The sequence below is a fragment of the Eretmochelys imbricata genome, chromosome 10 (genome assembly GCF_965152235.1).
Source record: "Eretmochelys imbricata isolate rEreImb1 chromosome 10, rEreImb1.hap1, whole genome shotgun sequence".
Taxonomy (NCBI): Eukaryota; Metazoa; Chordata; order Testudines; family Cheloniidae; genus Eretmochelys; species Eretmochelys imbricata.
In genome coordinates this window covers 47009868-47035209 of record NC_135581.1, presented here as the reverse complement: position 1 = coordinate 47035209, position 25342 = coordinate 47009868, and the positions used below count along the sequence as shown (strand labels likewise).

At 55.1% G+C, this 25342-nt stretch overlaps 1 protein-coding gene across 1 annotated transcript; it reads left to right on the top strand.

Annotated features, from left to right (window-relative positions):
* Nucleotides 1-567: 567 nt before the first annotated feature.
* Nucleotides 568-25031, top strand: LOC144270746 (collagen and calcium-binding EGF domain-containing protein 1-like). Its single transcript, XM_077827407.1, has 11 exons — nucleotides 568-650; nucleotides 4133-4213; nucleotides 15691-15743; nucleotides 16754-16888; nucleotides 17268-17405; nucleotides 17573-17679; nucleotides 18529-18649; nucleotides 21480-21628; nucleotides 22099-22134; nucleotides 23764-23799; nucleotides 24822-25031. The coding sequence occupies exons 1-11, from the start codon at nucleotides 568-570 to the stop codon at nucleotides 25029-25031; spliced, it is 1149 nt and encodes a 382-aa protein (XP_077683533.1).
* Nucleotides 25032-25342: the final 311 nt, after the last annotated feature.

Genomic DNA, 25342 nt, shown 5'->3' with positions numbered 1-25342 from the left:
TTCCCTGTTTAGCTGCCCATCACCGGTCTCCCGCATGGGGAGAGGGTTAGGTTGTAGCAAGATCCAGGCACGACTTCGGAGAGCTCCTGGAGATTAAACAAGATCTGGGCTGGGCTGGCAGAAGAAGGATGCTCCAGGGAGAGCTGGCGGCCCTGGGCAAGAAGCTGCGGGCGCTGGGCAGGTCTTGGTGGGAAGGGACGCAGCCTTTGGCACCAGGAGAGGGGGCTCTCGGCCAGGACACAAAAGGCGAGGGCGAAGCGGCGAGCGGAGGGAAGGGGCAGGGATCCGAGGAGGGGCTGAACTCTGTCTTCGGGCCAGAGAGCCGGGAGCTTAGCTGCAGGGCGGCGGAGTCAGAGGGGCAGATCGAGGAGGAGAGAGCGGAGCTGCGGGCACCCTGCGCAGGGACGGGGAGCCGCGTCTGGGCGCCCGGCTGGGGAGCTCGGCCCGGGGGAGCAGCGGGAGAGGCCGAGCTGTCCCAGAGCCGCCAGCCCCTTGCGGGGTCCCGCATGGCCCGGCTCTGAGGGGCTGCGGTCGGGAGGAGCCCGGACGGGACGGGAGTCCAGGGCGATGCTGCGCCTGCTGGAAGCCGAGCTGCTCTTCGCTTCCCTGCTCTCCGGACCCTTCCCGCCGCTCTCCGGGGATCGGAAGAGGTGAGATGCGGGGCGCTTGGGGGCTGTCACTGAACCAGCGCAGCTGGGGGCTGCGGGGCGAGGGCCGGGCGCAGAGGCAAGCCCTGGGCTCCCGCCGGGGAGGAGATCGGGGACGCAGTGCGGGAGCCGCCCGCCCCACAGCAGCCGAGCCTGCTCCCTGCTCCGCCTGGCGAACGCCCCCGCAGCTCTGCGCTCGGGCCCGGCGTGGGAAGCTCGAACGGCTCCTTCCCGTAAGCAGCGCCACGGGCCGGGGGCAGCATCTCTGCCAGGAGCCGGCACCCCCGCCTTTCCCCTTCGCCGGCTCCCGGCGCCCCAGCGCGCCCCAGCGCCAGCAGCCCGCCCTTGGCGAGCCCCACGGGACTCTGCCTGCACAGGTCTCTGACGCCCGGCGCTTGCCACTTGTCCTCAGAGCCACTGAGCTCCTGGAGCTGAGCCGTCACCTGCTATTCCAGTCCCGGAGCCCCCCCCCCCAGCTCTGCCAGTGCCCCCATCCTCACCTGCAGCCCCCCACCCCTCTATTCCAGTCCTGGAGCGCGCCCCCCCCCAGGACTGCCAGTGCCCCCATCCTCACCTGCAGCCCCTCTGCTATTCCAGGCCTGGGCCATATTGCAGCTCTTTCACTGTAGGTCAATCCTTTGTGCGTTTTTGTTTAAAAGTGCATTTCGTGCTGGACTGACAATAGCCCTGTAGATGACAGTCCTCTGTGGATTTGTCCACAGGGCAGGCACAGCATGGGTCCTGGCAGCAAGAGCTTCCCCACCTCTTGCGTGAGGAGAGAAGAAAGAGTTCAGTCTCCATGGTGCATTCAATCCCTAGCTTCTCTTCTGGGAGGGCCACCAAGGGCTTGCCAATTAGCCTTAATTGCATTTGGCAGTTGTGCCCAAGGAACTGGACCCATTTCGCACAAGCCACCGAGCAGCCCTCAGCTGGTAAATGACTTTCAGCGCTCGCAACCTGGGCCAGCGCTGAACTAATGATCTGGCAATGAAGGGATCCATTCCCTGTTACTAATCCCCAGACCCCCTCTGCAGCTCAGAGCCCCAGACCCCCTCTGCAGCTCAGACTGGCCAGACAGCATGAGAGTGCAGCACGGACTGACAACCATGCCAAGGTGTGTGGTTGCTCTGTAATGTGGACAAATGGGGGACTGGAATAAACTGAGCTCAGTGTGGCCCCATTGTGTTAAGGGCTGTACAGACATGTCTGAAGACAGCCCTTGCCCCAAAGAGTTTATAATCGAAAGCTACTGCAGCTTCCAGTATCTGGATTACCACATGCCTTTGCCCATCCGGTGGAGGAAGAATCCCGGGGCCATGTGGTTCTTGTCCCCCTGAAGGCATGCTTGGAACAGGCTTCACACACAGACACCTTTACTTACCCCTTCAGCATTTGTAACTGAGGTCAGGGAGCTGAGTTCCAGCCTGGTTTAAGAAGGACTAACTCTATTGACCCCACTGACACTGCAGCTGCTTCCATCAGGTCTGAATCTGACCCCGTGGGAATTCTGAGGGAGGAAGGACTTCAGGTTTGGGCTTTGATTCTCTTCTCACTTACAGGGGGGTAAATCAGGCATAACTCCCTTAGAGTCAGTGGGACTACACCAGTGTCAACCTGGGGATAAGAGTCAGGCCCCAGATCAGGCCCATCTGTTTTGTTAACATGTTCGGTGCTGCAGAACGAGAGAGAGAGAAAGATCTGACTCACCTTCAAGACAGACAGACAGCCTGTCTGAGCAGAATGGTTTATAGCTAAGGACATAAGCACCAAAGTATTTTCTAAGGGCCAGATCCTCCGCTGGCATAAATGGGCACGCTCGCTCTGTTGACGTCAGTGGAACTATGCCAATGTTCAGCAGCTGAGGCGCCGACCTTAAATCCCCTCCCGCACGTTTTGTGGAGCCTCCAAGTAAATTGTTTTTCCTGGTGTTGCACAATGGACTAACTGGAAGCAATGACACATCACCTTATGCCTGTCAAAAAAATATCTGCAAAAGATGTTTCAGATACGCCAGTTGTGTTGATGGGGCCAGTGCTGCCAAAGCTCCTACCCACAGCCGCAGGACAACTTCCTCTCCTCCCTCTGACACAGGAGCACTCCGCCTTACCCAGCTCCCAAACCACCACACGGCATGAGTCTGTGTGGTTTTCCAGGCCATTAGACCCGACCCCCCCCGGCATGCCACTGGCTAGGAGCCCTGGCCAAGAGCAGCATATTGTTATAAACTGGGTGAAACCTAATCATGGGTTGGGTTAAAAGCTCATTGAGGTTGGTAGGTGTGAACTCATCCTTCTGTTAACATAACTGTAAACATAAATGCCACCTAAGACAAAAGGTGTGTGTGAAGCCATCCAGGTGCTTCTGGGCTGAGTATTGTTTGGGGTAGGTTTGTATGGGTGTGCAAGAGAACACACTGAAACTGAGGACAGAACCAAGAACAGAGAGGGAAAAAACAAGAAAGCCTAGGGCCTGGTCTGCACTACAGAGATGGGTCACCATAAGGCAGCTTACGTCAACTTAACACTGCAAGTGTCTACAACATTTCTCCCGCCGATGTAAGATGCCCACTACACCCACCTAATCGCTCCACCTCCGCGAGAGGCATAGTGCTTAGGTCGACACAGTGAGGGTGACACAGTGTCCGTGTACCCCCTGCACTGCTCACATCGCCTGTTGCTGCCTTTGGCAGCCTGAGCTCTCAGCCTCATGTGGGGCTGAGAGATCAGGCTGTCAAAGGCAGCAACAGGCGATGTGAGCATAGAGTTGACAGCCCGAGCCGCCCTGCTACCAGGGCTGACAGCCAGATTCCCGCCAAGCCGGGGCTGGCAGCTCAGTGGCAGGGCTCCAGCTGTCAGTCGAGCAGGGGGAGCTCCAGCTGTCAGCCCCGGTGGGGGTCTCCGGGCAGTCAGTGCACCGCAATGCCCCACACTGTCAGTTAAATCGGTGCAAGCGCTCCTGGTGAGGACATGCACCACCAACAGAGGGGGCATAGTGTGGACATAAATCACGGCAGTAATTACTGTGGTGGCTGTACATTGACCTAACTTAGGTCAACCTCTCTTTGTAGTGTAGACAAGACCTCAGTGTGGCCTCTGAGTATAGTTTGACCCTGGAAAAAGCTGGAGATTTGAGAGAAATGCATCAAAGAAAATACCAGGCTCCATCAAGTCCTACTTCCGACTGGAACATCCCCAGGGCACCAAAATTTGACTAGCTTCTCATGTCACAAGTATCCAAGGGCACTTGCCTGTGATGTGGTCTGTTTGGAGGGACGGTTAATTCTGACAAATACAACCTTAAGGCCCTCATGTCACTCCAGACCCAAGACCAGTGAGCAAAAACCACCAAGCCATGTCTACTGGTCTGACACGTGCCTATGACACTCAGGTGGGACAGGCTGAGATGGCTTTGTGAACCAAGGCAGCCTGCAATCTGATCTGGAAGGAACAAACTAGACTTAAACTCTTCCTTCATCTTTCCTGCAGCAAATCTTGTCCCGAGAATAAAATCCTGACCATGGAATACTCCTGTACAGGAGCAGGTGGGATGCCGGCCACATGCTTACGGTAAGTCATGTGCCTATTTGGAAGCTCAGGGTGGGAAAGGGGAGGCATGTGTAGCACCCCTAGGATTTTGAAATTGGGGGGCATTTAGAAGGCTTTGTCTTTCCTATAATGAGGATAAACAAACAGGTCACAGCTCTCAGGATAGATTGACTGTGTCTAATGGTTAAATCCGGGGAAGCAGGAGCCAGGATGCCTGGATTCTATTTCTGGTTCTTCCACTCTCGTACCAAGGGCAAGTCCCTTCTGCTCTCTATGCCTCGGTTCCCATAGCTGTACAATGGGGATAATAACTACACCACAGGGGGTCTGATTCTGCATTGCTTGCACAATCACAACGCCCAGGAGGAGCCCCAGCTGGTGTAAATCAGCGCTGCTCCAAGGACTCCGTTAGAGCTATGCTGGGAGTCCAGCCCAGTGACTGTGGAGAGTGTGAATGTGTGAGGAATGCAGGAGCTGGCCTGAGGGTGTTCCGGGGCTTAATGAGTTAATATTTGTAAAGTGCTTTGAGACTCACAAATAAAAGACCCCCTAAACGCTCACAGTATTAGTGCTATTAGCCAGAGCTTCTCCAGTGAAATCCTCCCGGAACTCTTCCACAGTCAGGGCTTTGTGCACTGAGGTGCCGTGTGTGATCTATAGCTTTACTGAGATCACGAATCCTGTACCAGAAAAAGGAGGTCTGAAGTGTCCAAACCCAAACCATGTGTCTCTCCGAGGCAGCCCAGCTGAGCACCAGATGTGGCCAGCTTCCCTCGGACCGGCATCATCTTCAGTCGAAAACAGTCTGAGGAGAGCGGGGCTTGGCAGGCTCCAGTCATTGCAAAGGCATTTTTTAAATGCACACTCCAGCATTTTTTGTGCATTGCCAAGGGAATTCTTGAGCCTTTGGAGACTGGAAAAATAGAGCAGCGTGGAGTTTTGGGAGAGAGCTGAATAGACCCAGCCACTCGCTGAAAGAGAGATCGCAGACGCACATGGCAACTCTGTGCCCGTTGCGGTGAACCCTTGGGTCTCTCTTTGGCTATGTCCACACTTATGGTGGTGTGTCGAGTACCATTGTGCTGCAGTGAAAGGCGAGCTGCATCCCCACTTGTCATTGCAGCGTGTGACTACACATCGCAGTGAAAGGCTCTGGCAGGGGTGGGAGGCCGCGGGACACTGCACTGCCAAACACAGCAGTGTAGACGGGAGTCGCTGCTTGGGTGTGCAGAGAGCCATGTAGGGTATGTACCCCGGGGGGATTCAGGCGTGTAGGGCACTCAATCTGCCTAAGCTAGGGGTGGGCAAACTTTTTGGCCCGAGGGCCACATCGGGGTTCCGAAATTGTATGGAGGGCCAGGTAGGGAAGGCTGTGCCTCCCCAAACAGCCTGGACCCCACCCCCTCCCACTTCCCGCCCCCTGACTGCCCCCCTCAGAACCTCCGACCCATCCAACCCCCCCTGCTCCTTGTCCCCTGACTGCCCCCTCCTGGGACCCCCTGCCCCTAACTGCCCCTCCAGGACCCCACCCCCTAACCAATCCCCCCTGCTCCCTGTCCCCGACTGCCCTGACCCCTGTCCACACCCTTTCCCCCTGACAGGCCCCCCTGGGACTCCCATGCCTATCCAACCCCCCCTGTTCCCCATCCCCTGACCGCCTCCCCCAGAACCTCCCCCACATCCAACTGCCCCCTGTTCCCTGTCCCCTGACTGCCCCCTGGACCTCCTGCCCCTTATCCAACAATCTTGCTCCCCGCCCCCTTACCATGCCACTCAAAGCAGCAGGACTGGCAGCTGCGCCAGCCGGCCGGAGCCAGTCATGCCACCGCACTGCCCAGCAGGAGCTCGCAGCCCCGCCACGCAGAGCGCTGGTGACACGGCGAGCTGAGGCTGCGGGGGAGGGAGGACAGCAGCGGAGGGGCCAGGGGCTAGCCTCTCTGGCCGGGAGCTCAAGGGCCGGGCAGGACGATCCCGTGAGCCAGATGTGGCCCGTGGGCTGTAGTTTGCTGACCTCTGGCCTAAGCCGTGCCACACCATCTACACGCTATATACACCCATGCTAGCTGGGTGTGCAGTGTCTGTACTCTACACGCCGCCGTAGACGTACCTTTTGATCCAGCAGATTGGTAGTCACGTAGCCCCTGCAATACGCTAGGTGCTATCCACACACACACACGTAGAGACAGTACATTTTCAAAGGCATCTGAGTGGTTTAGGAGCCTAAGTCCCATTTCAAAAGTGACAGTGCCAGATTTTAAAAGGTATTTAGGTGCCTAACTCCCACGGAAATCAATGAAGTTAGGAGCTTAAATACCCTTGAGGATCTGGGCTTCAGTACTCTGAGTCTTACTGAAAGTCAGCCACACTCTGGGCTTGTCTACACTTATACGCTGCAGTAGAGCCTCAGTATAGACGCAATCTACACTGACGGGAAGGATACTGCCACCAGCATAGATAATCCACCTCCCCGAGAGGTGGCTGCCAGGTCGATGGAAGAATTCTTCCATTGACCTAGTGCTGCCTACACACGAGGTTAGGTCATCTTCACTACGCTGCTGTGGATTTTTCATGAGTTCGATCTAATTTTCTGGTGTAGACCGGGCCTTAGGCTCTTAAATCACGTGTGTAAAAGGGACTTGGCCGCTCGGTCACGCAGGGCTGATCTGCACCGGAAACTGACATCAGCACTGCTACATCTCTCAGGGGTGTAAAAAGCCGCAACGCCGAGTGATGTAGTTAAGCTGATGTAACCAAGAATTCTTCCATTGACCTAGCTACTGCCTCTCAGGGGTGTGTGAATTAACTACAGCAGAGGTTCTCAAACTGTGGGTCAGGCCCCCAAAGTGGGTCATGACCCCGTTTTAATGGGGTCACCAGGGCTGGTGTTTAGACTTGCTGGGGCCTAGAGCCAAAGCCCAAGCCCTGCCACTTGGGGCCAAAGCCCGAGCCACACTGCCCGGGGCTGAAGCCCAAAGGCTTCATCCCTGGGGAGTAGGGCTTCGGTTTTGGCTTCAGCCCTTGGCAGCAGAGCTCAGGTTACAGGCCCCCCACCTGAGGCCAAAGCCCTTGGGCTTGGGCATTGGCCCCCTCTCCCAGGGTGGCGGGGCTCCGGTGGGCTCAGGCTTCAGTCCCCCTTCCTGGGGTCATTTCGTCATTTTTGTTGTCAGAAGGGGTTCGCGGTGCAATGAAGTTTGAGAAACCCTGAACTACAGTGACAGGAGAACCCCTCCCCTCGCTGCAGTGAGTGTCAACACTGAAACATTACAGCGGGGCAGCGGCAGCCATGAAGATGTTACCCCTTGCTTTAGTTAAACTGCAAGTTATTGGGCTCAGTGTAGGAATCACTAGGTCAATTTCTATACTCTGTGCTGTGTAGGTCAGAGAACATATCCAAACAGTCCCTTCCGGCCTTACAAAAAATTGTATAAATCTATATCCGAGGCTGCGTTAGGGAAGGGGATAGCAGATACAGTCAAAATAGGTAGATTTCAGATCAATAAATGAAACCAATAACTACCATCCCCAAGTAGCCCTGTGCCAAAATCGGTAATATTATCCAGAGGAAGAAGCAGCATGTTTGGGACACCCCACAATGGTGGGTGGGGCAAAGGAGAGGGCGAGGAGTCAAAGAGGACCCCAAGGCCTGAGTGTTGGGGGCTGGGGGTGTGATCAGTAAGGACAGGGGGAACAGGGAAGGTTAGGGAGGGAAGCTGGGGAGATCAGTTTCAGTCTCAGCGGGAGGACGAGATGCGGATTGGCTGGAGAGAGGCAGGTCAGGAGAGGGGAGGTAGAGTTCTGAGTCACTGGCATAAAGATAGTGGCTGAAGCCATGTCAGTGGATGAGATCCCCCAGAGGCAAGGGGTCAAGAGAGAAGAGGACAGACCCTTGCAGGACACCCAGGCTGAGGGAGGAGAAGAGCCACTGAAAGAAGGGGAGGTAAGAGGAGAGTGAGGGGAGGAGAGAAGCACAAACAGTGAGTGATTATGTGGAGAGGTTGGGATGCCTGTTGTAACTAACTAGCCCCCTAGCAGGAGGAGAGGCTGAGAAGTTACTATTGCAAAGCACAAGGGTGTGCAAACTCCCCCGCCTGCAGAGCTGGAGTGGGGTAGAGTTGCCTTTCCCAAGCCAGTGTTCTGATCTGGGAGGGCAGCCCCCGGACCGGACCGTGTCTTGCTACCTGCTCTGTTGGGCAGACCCCCAAGGCTTCTGCATGCTGTCACCAGGGCTGGAGCGGAAATTGGAAGCACACTGGCTGGCTGAACCTTTGCCCAAGCTGCCTGCTGAGTCAGCTATGATTACAGGACTGGCTGGGAGCAGGGCCAAATACCTTGCAGGGCCCTGCCAAGCCGAGCTTCCCCTGAACTCTTTCATTACTGCAGCAGCTGGGCTCCAGCATTTTAATTAGTGAAATTGTGCAGAGAAGCAGAGGGGGAGCGAGGGTGGGGGGGTTATTCCATCGGGCATTTGCTGCTTCTTTCAGCATGGGCTTCCTAGCCACAGGCAGCTCTGGGCTTGGCTGGGGCTCCCCCCGAACGCTGACTCGGGGGAAGCTGAATCAGCACTGTCTATGCCCCCCAGCTGGCATGCATCACATATTCTCGCAGTCCCCTCTTCAGTTCCAGCTTGACTGGCCTCAGCAGCCCCAATGCTGCAATCTGGAAGAGCTGCTGGGCCAGGTCCTTGGGACCAGCCCTGCAGTACCCGATGTAGCTGGGAGCGAGCGGCTGGAGAGGGATCTTTCTGCCAGTCCAGTCCCAACTCAAGACAGCCTCACGGCTGGTTCAAGGTGAGCTCATGCAGTGACTGCATTGCACACAGCAGCTCAGGCCTTTGTCCTTCTACCTCAGCCACACCCCTGTGCTGAGGTGGGCAGGAGGGGTAGCATAAAGCTGGCTATACTGGTTCTTGCCCACACAGCAGTTTCCCCTGTGCCAGGAAAATCTCCAGTAATTGGCGAAACAGGCCTGGAGGCTGCTTTGTGCCACCAGACTGGCGCCAAGCTGGCTCAGTGGGGACCAAGATCTGGTCTTCAGCTAGGGCCTGATCCTGAGAAGAGCTAAGCATCCACATCTCCCATTGCCATGTCTCCAGATCAGACCTTTTCTTCTGAGCCTCCCCACTGTGCACCACCAATAGCTCCCAGCCCTGCCTTAGAGAGACTATTCCTCTCCTTGAGCCAGAGGGCACTTCAGCCTCCTCGTTCAAACAAGTGTTGACTGTCGCCAGCTCTGAGTGACGGGAGGCCTTGGTCCAGAGGGTTTATCCAGGAGTCTCTTCACAGCTGGATTGCACATGTAGCTGAGAAGGGCGTCCGGCGAAGGGTGAGCTCTGCCTGACGCTATACCCAAAAGTAAGGCTTTGAGCATCCTCCCCTTCAGTCCTGGGAAAAAGTGGGGCGGGGATTGGAATCCAGCCCAAATGCAGCCGATGTGCACTACCCACAGATGCACGAGAGTTTCCATAGTCATGGTGGTCTCTGTGCCCAGCTGGAGTGACTTCTTCGCTCCTCCTGGCGCAGAGTCAGCTGACCCCAGCCCAGATCTCAGTACATCACCCAGAGGAGGAGGAGGAGTAGGGAGATTGTGACAGAGGGCAACTTACCTAGGCACCGTGCAGCCTCAGCAGCAGTACAGTCTTACTGAGATCGGACCTTGCCGTGCGATTACAGAATGGGTGGAGGAAGGGGATGCAATGGATCTACCCTCCCTAGTTTGGTATGACATTGTGTGATGATATCGTAGGCAAGACTGTCTCAGGTGAGAGCTTCCAGAGCCAACACTGAGTTAGTCACAGCGTGAGCTCCTTGTGATGCTTCCGTCCCAGAGGACAATGTCTGAAAATGAGCCATCCCAATTCTAGGCGGAAAGTACAGCTCCAGGGAGGGGGAAGTACCGAATGACTGAGTCCAAAGGCAGAAAGTTATGGTTGGCTGGTGATCTGGGCTGGCCTGCACTGGAAAATTAGCTTGGTCCAGTGTCATCACTCAGGGGTGGGAAAAACCCTAAAGGCTTGGCTACACTTGCAAGTTAGAGCACATTAAAGCAGCCCCGGATGCCCTGGCTCACTACCTGTCCACACTGGCAAGGCACGTAGAGCGCTTTGATTCCGCGGCTAGAGCGCTCCTGGTACTCCACCTCGGCAAGTGGAATAACGTTTGATGAGCCTTGGCTGCAACGCCCGGGCGTCAGTGTGAATGAGGTGTTGCATTACTGCACACTGATCAGCCTCCGGAAATGTCCCATAATCCCTTAAGTCAAGTGGACACTCTTCTAATTGTTTTGTAATTGCTGCACGAATGTGGAAATGCCTTTTCAAAGCTCCGTTTCTGACAGCCAGCTGCTTATCTGCTCCGAGACAAAGCAACCATTACTGTGGCATGCTGTGTGTGAGAGAGAGAGGCGGGGCAGGAAGGGGCATCTGCTGCTGTCTGAACTTACAAGACAGCATGCTGACATGCTCTCAGCCCCCCAAAACCCACTCTCTCTCCCCCCACATACACACAACACACTCCCTGTCACACTCCACCCTACCCCCCATTTGAAAACCAAGTTGCAGTCACTTGCATGCTGGGATAGCTGCCCATAATGCACTGCTCCCAATGCCGCTGCAAGTGCTGCAAATGTACCAGTGTGCTTGCAGCTATCAGTGTGGACAGATTGCAGCGCTTTCCCTACTGCGCTCTCCGAAGGCAGGTTTAACTCAAAGCTCTCTACATCTGTAAGTGTAGCCATGCCCTAAGTCCCCGCGTAGACAGCACTAGGTTGATGGAAGAATTCTTCTTCCATCAGCCTAGCTACTGCCTCTCAGGGTGCGTCTACATTGAACTGCTACAGTGGGAAGTGGGAACTGCTGCAGGTGTAGAGTTTCAAGTGTAGATACACTCTAGGTGTGGAGCAATGGGTGGGCTCTGGCATGCATTCGTGTCGGGTGCTGTTTCATTTAGCCTTCCAATGACCAACCTGGAGTGGGCAACTCGCTCTATTTGCAGCTGATTCTGAACAGGGGACGGAGGGTAAACAGTGAAGGCCAAATTCCATTCTCAATGTGGACCCACGGTGCTGGGGATGGAGAAGGAAGGAGCTGGGAAGGCTGCTTAGAGCCCAGTTTTATGGGCCTCTCTGCCTGGTAGCGCACAGATGGGATCTGGAGAGAGGTCTGCTCCAGTCCTCCCTCCCCCGCCAGCCCAGAGGGGTGCCATGGCTGCAGGACCCGACCTTGAGGGAAGGCTCCATGTTCCCCTCGCTCTGGGAGCTGGGCAGTAGATTTACACTGGAGCCTTCCCAGTGATGTCAATCAGGTTGCCCTCCAGGGTGACAGCAGAATTCTTTTGCTTGGCAGAGAATGCAGAAGAATGATCCTGTGGTTAAGGTGCTAGATTTGGACTGAGGGTTTCTAGCTCTGCCACAAGACTCCCTGTGTGACTCTGGTTCCATTACTTAGCCTCACTGTGCCTCAGTTTCCCCAGATGTAAAGTGAGGATAATCATGCTGCCCTATCTTTGAAGTGTACTGTGAGGCTAATGGCGCAAACTTTCAGGAGGTGCCTAGAGTCTTTGGGGATGAGGGCTGTATCCTAGACAGACAGACAGGCCGATCAGGAGCTCACACCTTGCTATCTGGCTGAATGAGACCATACTGTAATAGGGGGATTGGGTTTAGAGAGCGGAAAGGCTGTGGAAGGCCAGGGCGTATCAGCAGATAAACGTTGGGTGAAGTGCCCCTCTCTGGCCTGCACAGCTGCTCTCAGGAACTTGGCCTCTGTGTGGACAGCAGAACGCCCTAGTCCAGGTCTGCCAAGAGGAGGATCTTTGGGCAGGAACTGGGAGGAGCGACTGGGAGGAGCTAGGCCAGCGAGGCGAGATGCTCAGGGCCCAGGCTGTGGAGGCACGAAGGGTTAAAGCCGTGCGTAGGCACTGGTGCCAGACCTCAAGGTGAATTGTGAGGCTGGGGGATGGGGGGACTGGAAGGTCATTTTAATTAAAGTGTCTCCACAGAGGGTTTGAGAAAACAAACCACAGGCTCCTCCCTGCCTCCGACTCTGCGGGAACCCGGCTTTTGCTTTTAATTGAATTACGCTGCAGACATCTCCCCTCTGCTGGGCTGGACCCTGCCTGGAGTGACACTCCACGTCTCGGCAGCAGCAGCCCAGGCAGGGCAAGGACCCAGCCCAGCAGGAGACACAGAGAACTTAAAGCCAGAGCAGGGAGCAGTGCAGGGGGTTGGCATTGGGTAGTGGATCATTTCACCTACAGGTTGCTGGCACTAATCCAGACCAGGCTGATAGTGATAACAGTGGGACCGGTCCAGGGCTCTTTGCTCGGGGTCCCCAGCCAAGGTTCATTTTGACCCTCTCACCTGCACCCTGGTTTTCATTCTGTGTCCCCCGGGAATTCGTTGATTTCTGTGATCTGTGGCCGTGTCCTTCCCCTAGTGGGCTCTGCACATCTGCCCAGAATTCAGATCGGCTGGCAACGCCACCACCAGCATAACCCTCACCCGGACAGAACCTGCGCAGCTCAGCAGCTAGGGTGGTGTTGCTGGCACGGGTGCTGGATCGCTGCCTCCCCAGAGATGGGCATGGCCATTTCCGGCCCCTCTCCGCATTCGGCTACGTGGGCACATGAACCCGACCGTGTCGCAGACCCAGCTCCCGAGCGGCTGCCGGGGGAGCCTCAGCCCTACCAGGCTCTTGCCTGCCTCATGGTACACCGGGGGAGGTAGAGCGGGGTGCCAAGGGGATGGGTGTATCAGAACAGGACCTCCTGCCTCTTCAGCTAGGCCCCTTCTCCAACACAGCACAGGCTAAATCTCAGCAGCGTTTGCCAACCATCTCCCACCATGGACTCGGCCCTGAAGCTGCAACTCCTGTCCCACCGGCTGCTTTGCCGAGCTCTTTGCCGTCAGGGCGCTTTGTCCTGCTTTGCCGTCAGGGCGCTGGGCGGGGAGTCTTGGGTTCTGTTCCAGGCCCTGCCACTGGTCTGCCGGGTGACCTCGGTGAGTCACTTCCCCTCGCTGCAGCTCTTTCTTCTCCCCGCCTTTGTCAGTCTTGTTTATTTTGACTGGCAGCTCTTTGAGGCAGCGATCTCTGTCCAGCACCTCTCGGCACCACTACAAGAGCAATCGCAATGGTGCCCGCCCCGATGCGTTCTCTCCTGAATGGCATCTCATAGACTTTGAGATTTTAAGGCCAGAAGGGACCATCAGGATCATCTAGTCTGACCTCCCGCCACGTCCCAGGCCACAGAGCCTCACCCACCCGCTCCTGAAGTAGGCCCCTAACTTCTGGCTGAGTGACTGAAGTCCTCAACTCATGATTTTAAGACTTCAAGTTAGAGAATCCACCATCTCCTCCATGCTACTGGTTGAGTGTGTCCGCTTCTGGGGTTCTATGAGGCTTCTCTCTTCCAGTGAACCTTTCCCCTGCAGGTCCCCAGTGCTCGCAGCCGTCTCAGATTTCATCAACCCCCTTTGTCCCACCGTGCTTCATGCCATTGCCATGTGTAACGGCCCAGCGGAAGCAGAGGCCAGGAACGTCTCTAACAGCCCCCCCCCAGCCCCCTTGAGGGTTCAAGTGGCTTTACAAAACATATTTCAGCAAGATCCCTTTGCTTTCCCTGTAACAGTCCATGTCACTGCTGCAGCTCTGCGGCCTGGATGGTTTGCATGGAGCTTATGCCCTCATCAAACTCATCTCCGCCTGCTGCTGCGCCCCAGGCCTGCAGCTAGATTAGCTTCCCTGTGTCCCTGAGACGAATTGCAGCTCTCACCCCTTTGCACTGACTGTCACTGGGGGCAGGGAAGACTGGATTTGCAACATGTTTGCAGCAGGAGTTGCACTGGGCACCTTCTGAGGACAGCAGCCAGGCCGCTGGTACATTGGTGACTTGGTCCCATGATTAGCCGATTGCAGTATCAGCAGGTTTGTTTGGGGTTTTTTGGGGATGGGGAACAGGATCCAGTGCTAACTGGTTCCAGAGTCAGCAATTTAACTGGGCACCTTGCTAGTCTAACTGGTTTCTGCGCCAGCTGGTGGAGCTAGGCAAGGATCATCCCATGCTTCTGTTCAGCATTTTTAAAGTGCTCATCACCCTTGAATGGAGGCACACAGGGCCAAATTCATCCTGGCACTGGAGGGGCACTCAGCACACAGACCAGGAGGGGGGTTGGGGGGGGGGAAGGTGCTAAGGTGCCTCCCCTATACGCAAGTTGCTAGGGGGTCAGTTTGGCTCTGGCCCAGGGCAGATCAGCCCCAAAACCTGCCCTCACTTGTGTCTGGCCTCTAAGGACCATTGCAACAGCTGGGAATAGCCCAGTGCACAGGAATATGCTGGCCATGACCCCTCTCTCCTCCAACATGCCCTGGTACCAGAGACTCTTATGGGGGTATGGCCTAGACCCCCCACGATATGGACTCTGCCGAGATTCCCCCTATATAGGTGGAATTCCCCAGAGCAACAGATCCAGCTGGTTTAAGGGCCCTGTCACAGGGTGGGCTGGACTCTTATCCTCCCTGCATGGGGATTCAATTGACTTTATTAACCAGATTCTCCCACCCTTGTTCTGTTCCCAGGGATGCATCTCCCCCTTCCCGTCTGGAGCGCTAAGCTGACATTGGCTGGTGTTCTCTGCTCTGCTTCCCTGCTCTCTCCCTAGAGGGCCGGGATCGCTCTGTCTCATCTCTGAGCCCCGGCTCCCCAGCAGTTCCCAGGCAGCAGCAGCTGCCTCTGTGCCAGTCTGTTCCCATGAGGTCACCGCTGCCCTGCTTCTAGCATCAGACAGATGAAACTTACATACCCCTGGGCTCGCTCTCTCTCTCTCATTAGAAGCATCCACCCACTGTGCAGATGTGGGATGATGGATGTACTTCCCACCCCCCCTGCCACTGAGTGCCCATTCCCTTTCACCCAGCCCACTGTGAAATAGACATCAGGAGGGGAATTGCACTGGTTGATTTCATTTCTCCATTGATTTCAGCAGAGCGACCCTGGCCTCACTCTGGAGCAATGCAGTGAGGAATCTGGCCCTGCTTGTTTCTGCGATGTCTCCCAATTGCTTGTGACAGAAGCTAACTGCTTTTGGGCAGATGTGTGTTCGTCGCTCATTCGTTCTCGAGCTGGCAAGTGGTCCACAATGCAGCCTCCAGCGCTCACATGGTGCATTTTCAAACAAGCCCCTCTGCGTTTTCCCCCAGGCTGCCCCTCACGTGCAGGAGGAGCTCCTCATAAAGCCACCTCGGCCTCCTCCCGGGCTCTCCTCTGCCACAAGGCCTACAAGAAACTACTGGCCTGGAGGCCAAGAATATGCCAGTGTTCCCTTGTGCTCACCCGTCTGTCTGTACTCATCTGTTGTCTCCTGTCTTGTACTTAGATTGGCAGCTCTTGTCTGTTTGTTCTGTGCCTGTACAGCTCCTAGCACAATGTGGCCTTGGGCCATGACTAGGGCTCCTAGGTGATACAATTAAATAAATAATTGTCTGATTCTCGCTCTCTCTCCCCCAGGAGGAAGTGCTGTGAGGGCTATAGGTTTGTGATGGGCCAGTGTATCCCGGAAAGTAAGTATAAAAAGGAGCTCTCTCCCATCCTGCTCACTCTGACCACACTTATTCTCAGGTGGCACTAAAGCCGCGGATCATGTCACCTGTGAGTGGATCGTCTAGTCAGATAAATGCCAGGATGATGCCAACTGCCTGGAAAGGCTCTGGGAGACTTTGCTGCAAAATTTGGGCAGCCTTCTCCACTGCCTGCTCCAAGGGTGAAAGCTCTTGAGATGTTGGCTCATGACAGGGCTGCTTCTTGCACCATGTGATGGCAGTTCTCTGTTTTCACACATCACACCTTCAGCACCCAGCATATGGTATTTCAGCAGACGAGGCTTTCTGCATTCTGCTCTGTGTTGGGTGGGAAAGGGTCCATCGCTTTCATTCTGGAGGTGGGTCCAGGTCACAAAGTTCTGATCCAGATCTGCCCCAGAGTTCCGGGATGTTTGGAACCACGATTTGCTCCAGGCTCATTTCTAGTCTCTGTTGAATGTGGGCCCCTCCAGCTTCTCTGCAGAGTCCAGCGCATGATGGGTCTGGAGTCTGCGCTCTCGCTAGACTCCTGGGGTGCTGCTAGACAGAGGGTGGAGTGGGTCTATTATGGGATGGGGCAGGTCTGACACAGTTAGGTTGGGAGGCTTGGGAGAGGAATTGGGTCACCTGCCAGTTACAGCTAGGGAGAGGGTTTGGCAGCTGGGAGAGGGAGGTGGGGAGGATGCCTGGTGGAAGGGAGAGATTGGGTTGAGGATGCTAGTTACTGGGGAGAGCCCAGCCATGAATTACTTACGCATGCAGAGGACATATGGGGCCGGATCCTCCACTGATGTAAATCTGCATCTTTACAGGGAAGTCAGAGCCAGGCTGAAGATTTGGCCCAGGGCAATGCACTGTGATGTGCGTGGGGGGGGGGGTCACCCTTAGTTGCAAGGCTGCGGTCCAACCCACCCTGCTTGACACCCAGGGTGAGGCGCATGGGAGGGGTGGTCCGTACAGCAGCACACAACTCCATCTGCCCCTCTTTGCAGGCGTGGATGCGTGCGCCGACTTCCCGTGCGAGCAGCAGTGCACGGACAACTTTGGTCGCGTCCTGTGCACGTGCTTCCCCGGCTATCGCTTTGACAGAGAGCGCCACAAGACTCACCTGCACCCTTACTGCCTCGGTGAGTGCCCCCAAGGGTACCCGCCCTTGGCCTGGGCTGGTGGCAATGGCCTGGCTCCGGAATAGCTCCTGTGTCATAAATGGACACACGCGGCATCTTTCAGTGGCCTGGGGTCTGCTGGAGGACTCTGCTTCAGGAGAGGCTGCTGCAGATAACAGCCATCCCTAGGCTCCAGCGTCCAATGTAGGAGCCTAGGGGAAGGTTCCCAGAGACCCATCGCAGGGTTGCCATCCCCAAGGGATGTGTGTATCTCCTGTCCTGGGCTGTAGGATGATAGGAATCTCCCTTCTGCTGCGTCCGTTCCCCTGGCAAGGCCTCCGTGGCCCCTGGAGCTCCCCTGGCTGAGCTGTGGCTGATGTTTCTCTGTGTTCAACCCCAGACATCGATGAGTGTGTGGAAGGCGGAGGTGCCGTCTGCGACCAGCTGTGTACGAACACCCCAGGCAGCTACCGGTGCCATTGCCAGCTTGGCTATTACATAGCGTCTGACGGGACAACCTGTCTGAAATCCAGCAGCGGTGAGTCCGTGGACCAGGAGAAGGATCATGTCCCTAGCACTGTCCGACCCTGGGGCCACGCTCAGCCCTGGCTCAAGCAGATGTAGCTCCACTGACCCATGGCTGCAGGTCCACACCCGCCCCCCATTCCTGCTGCTGACTGGCACAGGTGCGTCATTCTCTTCCAGGCACCACAGTGGTCAAGTCGGAGACCCTGATGGGCACCAGGTCCTGCTCCGTCACCTGCGAGGAGTTCACCAGCATGAAACAGACAGTCTCCCAGCTGAGACAGAAGGTGGGACAACGAACTCTGAGCCTCTCCTGGTCACACACAGCTGGCAGCGCTCCGACAGACAGCTGTCTGGGGCAAACCTGCAGAAGCAGCCCTCAACGGGACCCTGGGGCTGTCACCCCGCCACCGAGTCTCACCAAGTCAGAGCTGAAAAGAAATAGGTAGTCCAGGAAGCGGTCGTCCCGATCACACAGACGTGCTCAGTCAGACCCGGGGCGGAAATGGATCCAAGGGCCGCATTCAGACCTGTGCGAAGTGGGCACAAGTCCATGGAAGTCAGAACTGTTGCATCCACTTGTACCTGTAGTGAATACGGCCCACACGGCTTTTTTTAAAGGATGTGCTGGGAGGGGTGCCTCTCTGGCCACTCCCATTGGGGAGGGGCATGCAGGGGGGCAGGACCTTCTTCCCAGAGGTCCTCCTTCTCTTGGCTAATCTGCATACCCTTTGCAGCAGGTTCCCATTCCCTCTAAACCCGCTAGGCGTAGACCATGGAGCCAGGGAGACCACCCAGGCCATGACCCAACCACTATTTGGCTGGACCAGACCTGAGCAGCTCTGTGACCCCGTGTGCCAGGTTGCAGTGCCGCTCACGCAGATTTGGAAGGGGTGGGTCTAGGTGCTCATGGGCCAGAGGTCAGGCTGCTAGGGAGGCTGCGAGAGGAAGAGGAGGGTCAGGTGTGTGGGGGGGAACGAATCTAGGCCTCCCCCCACTTTCAATGATGCTCTCCAGCCCCTGCCACTGGGAATCACTCTGTTGACACTCTGTCCCTGGGGCATGAGGCTGCAGAAGTTGCGTGACCCTCCCTCCTTACAGGGCTTGTCTGCACTTCTTTTCCTTCCCCTCCCCAGCTGCTGCTTCCCGTCTTGGATAACAAGAGCGGGAAGTCCTGGATGAGGATTAACCGCAAACCAGCAGACTCCTCATACCGTCCTCCTGCCCTAGGGCCCCGAGGCCCCCCGGGGCCTCCAGGTACATCTTGGGATGCTGGAGAGTGCTGGGGTGGGAGACCCTGGATGCCTGTGAGGATCTGACCCAGCACTGCTTTTCATTAGACCAAGCAAGAATCCTGTTTGTCAGAGGGAAGCGGCACGGCCGGGTTGGTGCAATCTTCCCACTAGTGCAGGAGTAACACCTACAGTGGGCAAGCAATGGACACTCTATGTCCCATGGCACCTTTGCCAAGAGCTGGGCTGGGGCTACCCTCTTGGCCGGGCTAATTTCTCAAGCCTGGATCCCCACTACCCTGGAAATACCAGGCTGCATTAGCTCCCTGGGCTTGGCATGGGATGATACACATCTTCTGTGGCTAAAGCCACGGCTCGCCCCTTTCCTGAGGAGACTAGCAGGGCCTCGGGCAGTGTAGATGGTGCAGTGGAAGACACTGCCCTTAATGCTCCAAGGATGACGGCGGAGGCCCATGCAGAGCTAATCCTAGGGGGATAATGCTGCCCCCCATCAGAGTGTTACATACTGCTCCCCTAAATTCGCCCTGTGCGTGGCGATGTTCTTTATCCTCTCCCTAAAACGGCAGCATCACTTGGGCAGGAGGATTGCTTCATTCCACCCCAGAGGTGGCTGCATTTCAGCAGTGAATTATCGCCTCCCAATACTTTGGCACATTTCAGGATGGAAGGTGGCTTAGGCTGTGTCTACACCACAGGGGCTGCAGCTGTGCTGTTGCACTGTAGATGCTTCCTACAGTGACAGGAGGAGTTTTCCCATTGGTGTAGGTCAGTGGATCTCAACCAGGGGTACGTGTACCCTTGGGAGTGCGCAGAGGTCTTCCAGGGGGTCCATCAACTCACCCAGAGATTTGCCTAGTTTTATGGCAGGCTACATAACAAGCACTAGCGAAGTCAATACAAACTAAAATTTCGTACAGACAATGGATTGTTTACACTGCTCTAAATAGAATACACTGAAAAGTAAGGACAATATTTATAGTCCAATGGATTTAGTTTAGAGTTATATGGTAAAAATGAGAAAGGAAGCAATTTGTCAGTGATAGTGTGGCTGTGACGCTTTTGCATTTTTAGGTCTGATTTTGTAAGTAAGTTGGTTTTAAGTGAGGTGAAACTTGGGGCTACGCAAGACAAATCAGACTCCTGAAAGGAGTACGGACAGTAGTCTGGAAAGGTTGAGAGCCACTGGTGTAGGTGATCCACCTCTCTGAGAGGTGATAACTAGCTGCATCTGCACTAGGGGTTAGGTCAGCTTAATTACGTTGGTCCGGGGGTGTGGATTTTTCACACCCCAAGTGACATAGCTGGCTTGATCTACATTTTAAGTGTACATCAGGCCTTAGCTGCCACCTATCATGTGGCAGCCTTTTTAGGTGGCCTCTCTAGCCAGCAGGAGCACTTTCCTGAGTGCTGCCCGTCTGGCATGTGTCAAGGTTCCTTCCCCACTCTGAACGCTAGGGTACAGATGTGGGGACCTGTATGAAAAACCTCCTAAGCTTATCTTTACCAGCTTAGGTCAAAACTTCCCCAAGGTACAAAATATTCCACCCTTTGTCCTTGGATTGGCCGCTACCACCACCAAACAAATACTGGTTACTGGGGAAGAGCTGTTTGGAAACGTCTTTCCCCCCAAAATACTTCCCAAAACCTTGCACCCCACTTCCTGGACAAGGTTTGGTAAAAAGCCTCACCAATTTGCCTAGGTGACTACAGACCCAGACCCTTGGATCTTAAGAACAATGAACAATCCTCCCAACACTTGCACCCCCCCTTTCCTGAGGAATGTTGGATAAAAAGCCTCACCAATTTACATAGGTGACCACAGACCCAAACCCTTGGATCTGAGAACAATGAAAAAGCATTCAGTTTTCTTACAAGAAGACTTTTAATAGAGATAGAAGTAAAGAAATCCCCCCTGTAACATCAGGATGGTAGATCCTTACAAGGTAATTAGATTCAAAACATAGAGAACCCCTCAAGGCAAAACCTTAAGTTATAAAAAGATACACAGACAGAAATAGTTATTCTATTCAGCACAATTCTTTTCTCAGCCATTTAAAGAAATCATAATCTAACGCATACCTAGCTAGATTACTTACTAAAAGTTTTAAGACTCCATTCCTGGCCTATCCCCGGCAAAGCGGCATATAGACAGACAGACCAGACCCTTTGTTTTTCTCCCTCCTCCCAGCTTTTGAAAGTATCTTGTCTCCTCATTGGTCATTTTGGTCAGGTGCCAGCGAGGTTACCTTTAGCTTCTTAACCCTTTACAGGTGAGAGGATTTTTTTCTCTGGCCAGGAGGGATTTTAAAGGGGTTTACCCTTCCCTTTATATTTATGACAGCAGGTAACCTAATGGTGGTTGGGGACAGTGGGGGTTAGACACACCTCTCTTAACAAGAAATGGGCAAACCAGCCCAGACTGCCTCAAACCTGCAGCCTTCAGTTACCAGCCTTCTTGTCCTGGCTCCCCCCACATGGGGAGGGCAGCAGGCCTGGCACTCTCTGTGGTGGGCACACAGCTCTAGGGCTTCCCAGGGAAGAGGCGGGTGGGGGTGCTGGGCTGACATCCAAGTTGGATACGAAGCGGAGATGGATCCAAGCAGAGATTTCCGCTCAGGCTCCAAGCAGAGATTTCCGCTCAGGCTCTAGATTAGAAATGCTCCCTGATCTGGGAGCAGTGGGCTCTGGGGTTTGGGCTAGGCCCTCTGTAAAGATTGGATCCAAACCCTCTGGCCGGGGGTCCTGGGCCAGGGCCTTCTCTGGTATTAATGCTGTCAGTTGCTCTGCTTCTTTAAGACCCAGTTCAGAAATCAAACATCCTTTTCTATGTTAAGGTGACCCGGGAGCAACAGGTGAGAAAGGGAGTCCAGGGGCAGTTGGACCTCCAGGGCCTCCAGGAACCCCAGGGCCCCGTGGGGACATGGGACCAATGGGACCGTATCCTGACTTTGCGCATATCAAAATCGGACAAAGGGGACCAGTGGTGAGTAGCAAAAGCCCCATTCGCTGAGTCATGCATCCTGGCCCCACCCCCAGAGCGCTGGAGTCCAGCCCACCATCCCTATCGTCCAATGGCTTCTTCCCCTGCCCACACCTGGCAAATGGGCCAGTCCCACACACACAAGCCAACCCTGCCCAGTCAGGTTCAGTGCCTTCCCCCTCTCCTGCAGAGACCCACTGCCCCCAGCGCTTCCTGCCCCGCCCCTTCTCTCCAAGAGACCCACAGCCAGCAGCATTTCCCCATCACCAGATCCACTTGCTGGACCTCCAACCACCAGCATCCTTCCCCTGTCCACGCCACCAGAGCTGGCTCCCCGCCCCACAGCTGGCAGGCCCTCAGCCCCACCCAGTGCCACACATGCTCTCCACCCTCCAGATACACTTGCTGTAGACCCAGAGTCGCAATGATCTTGTTTACTCCTGCACTAAGCTTTGTGTTTGTGCTTCTCCTAGGGCGCTCCTGGGGCACCGGGAAGGAATGGCCAGAAGGTACCACGGCTTCCATTATTATCTGTATTGCCTTCGAGGCCCCCAGTGGCGCTCCGCAGTGCTAGGCGCTGTACACATACACACAGTGGTTCCTACTGCAAAGAGGCTCTCCCGCAGTTCTGATTCCCAGTCTCGTGTCTCAGTTCCCAGTGAAAGTAACGTAATTCCTTTCGTGGCCCACAGCCAGGAGAAAATGAGTCTGATCCTCCAGTGCCTTGTCTCTCTGGCCATTATCTACACCAGGGCAAATCAATCCTGATCCATCTACACTAGGAAAATTAGGACCCAGGGTTCTCTGCTGGGGTCACACACCCCCGTGGTGGCAAACATGCACTTTTCGGACTGGTCCATTCTAGTCTCGAAACCAACTGCAGGGGGCATGACGCATGGGGGGCAAGTACACGCCCCCATTCTAGCTACAGCAAAACTTTCCGCACGAGCGGTGTTGTGGCCCCATTGCAACCTGAGTGGTTACATCTTGTCAACCTGCTGTTGCTTGTGCAGAACAGGTGAGGCGCTCCGTCCCAGAAGTGGCTGCATTTCAGTGGTAGGTGAGCGATCCCTGTGTCTGTACAGTTTGTTAAAACCCTTTGGGAGTCTGCAGCATGCAAGGCGCTATAGGAATAGGTGTTGAGTTTGATTCACCTTTGCTCAGATGGCTTTATGTGTTTGAGGAGTGACGGGGCCAACCTCTCTGCTTCCCCCTTGTGGCCCAGTCGGACATTACTCACCCTGTCAGAGTGTCTCTGACAGTCAGTCACCGCCTCTTGCAGGGTCCAGTGCAATGGGCGTCAGCCCTCCAGCTCAGCCATGTCCGAATCCCAGCCCTTCTGGGTATCGAAGTCCCCAAATACAAGCGAGCTATGAGCTCGCAACAGGGTCATCTGAGGAGTCTTCATCAGGAACCCAGGCTTCTGCTCTGGGGCTGTCTTCAAACAGCCCCTCCTTTGGTCAACCCCCGGATCAGCCATCCCATCCACTGGGAGACTCAGCCAGGCTGGCAGCTGTCCCCGACTCCTGGCTGTAACCAGGCTTCTCATCCCAAGAGAGCAGAACTCTGATCTTCTGCATGCTCAGCCCCACGCTAAGCTGGGCCTTCTCCTTTGAACTCCCCGCTCCACACCTGACATTGGCTGCAGGTGTAGCAGGGTGGGGCTCATTGGAGCCACAGAACCTCATGAAACTCCTCCCAGCCAGAATGGGGCCTGTGTGCCCCAGCATGGAGGTCATTTTATTCTCAATGAGTATGAAAATATCTTTGGTGCAAGTTGGTTTTGGGGGTGAACTCTAGCCAGCAACACAGCTTGTTCTGAGGACAAACAAGAGGCCAGACTCTCAGCAGGTGGCAATCAGCCTGGCACAGGTCAGTGCGCAGACGCTAAGCACCCTGACAACAGTTACATACAAAAGCACAGAATATCCCCTGGCAGCAGAATCCAGGAAAACATTAACTTCCCAGCCTGTCGCTGAGAAATCCCACAGCAGCTTTATCCCTACCTGAAAGACCCTGCCTTCAGTGCCCTTGTCAAATAGATGGGTTTTGACAGCGATTTAAATCCCATCCCCCTGCTCTGCCACAGAAATCATTTTGCTGCTAGTCCCCGCTCTGACCTTTGCTTTCTGTTTTAGGGCAAACGAGGATACCCCGGTCCCCGAGGGCCACCGGTAAGAATGGAAAAACAATTAGCAGCACAGAGCATCAGGCAAAGCCAGGGTCAGAAACCTCAGCTTGGGCCCCAAGTCCCCACTGCCTTGCTCCTTGGGAAAGTGAGTGTGAAATTCAACGAGTCTGATTCGTTAGCACTTGGTCCCCACTGTGTTTGGGTGTAAATGGCCGCACAAGGTTCAAGGCAGTGGAGCATCAGGCCCCAGGGGTCTGAGAAAGTATCTAAGGTTAGCCTGATTCTGGGTGTGTCTCACAAGTGTGTGCTCCCCTCCACACACACACACCCTCCCCACAATTCATCTATCTTATTTTAGTAGGCATCAAGCCCAGACAACATGCTCTGCCCTGGACACGACACAAAATAAAGACATTCCCTGCCCCAGTGGCTTACAATCCAATAGACACAATGGGAGAAGATGGGAAGCCTAGAGGAAGGAGTAATTTGTACACATATGGTCAGATCCCACTCTGGTGTAAACTGATGCAGCACCATGGACATCAATGGGCCCTCCCCTGCTAGTATAAATCAGCGTAGCTCCATTGACTTTAATGGCTAACAAAGACCCCTCTGACCAGGAACTTTCTGTTCACGAGCAAGGCCGGGCCCACAGAATCCAACCAACTTGAGCCCACCCTTGTGCATTGTAGCGATGGTGCAATGCTACCTCACAAGAGCCTGTTCTCAGCAAATCCATCCCTGAGGTGAGGAGGTACCTAGCAGCACTCAGCCTTGCATTCCTGGCTCTGCTCCCTGGGAGCATGGAGAACGCCAGCCTCTCCTACATGCAACCAGCCCTTTCCTGCCATTCTCCTGCCTTCCCGAACACAACCTCCGTCAGGCTGGCATTGATCAGCTGGGACATGGCGTCATTGTATCATCGTGAGTCAGGGTCTGGGGTATACTGAAACGAAACCCTGGACATCTTTATGTTTGGCCAGCATGGGAGCCTGGCCAGTCCAGTCTGAGCCACTGGGCCAGAGCTCTGCGCTCAGAGCGAGCCTCTCTATTCTCTCCCCACAGGGCCCTCCGGGCTCCTTTGACTTCCTGCTCCTGATGATGGCCGACATCAGGAATGACATCCGTGAACTACAGGAGAAAGTGTTTGGCCATCACCGGAGGATGGAGTTTGAGACGCCGTCTGCCGACAGCAGGGACTCTGAGGTGCACGAATGGGGATCCGGCCAGGAGGAGCTGCTGCGGGGGCCTAGACCCGCGCGCTCAGCCACATGACCAGGTGGCAGACACCTGCTCCCCTGCAGCTGGACGCAGGAATCGCCCACACTCCAGAGATGTTGCTTGGACACAAGATGCTCCAGAGATGTTCCGTGGTTGCTGGACACTGCAGCTGATTCGTCCCCTCGGGCCAATTTGAGCCCCCCATCACAGTCGCTGTCCAGAGCAGGGAGTCTATTTATTATGAGTGTTAAATGTTATATTTTTACACTAGAAAGAATGGAAAAGGGGTATTTTTATAAAGGTACTTTTCTGTCTCTTTGAAGAAGATGGGACATTCTCTAGATGCAGGGAGGAAGCCCTGGATT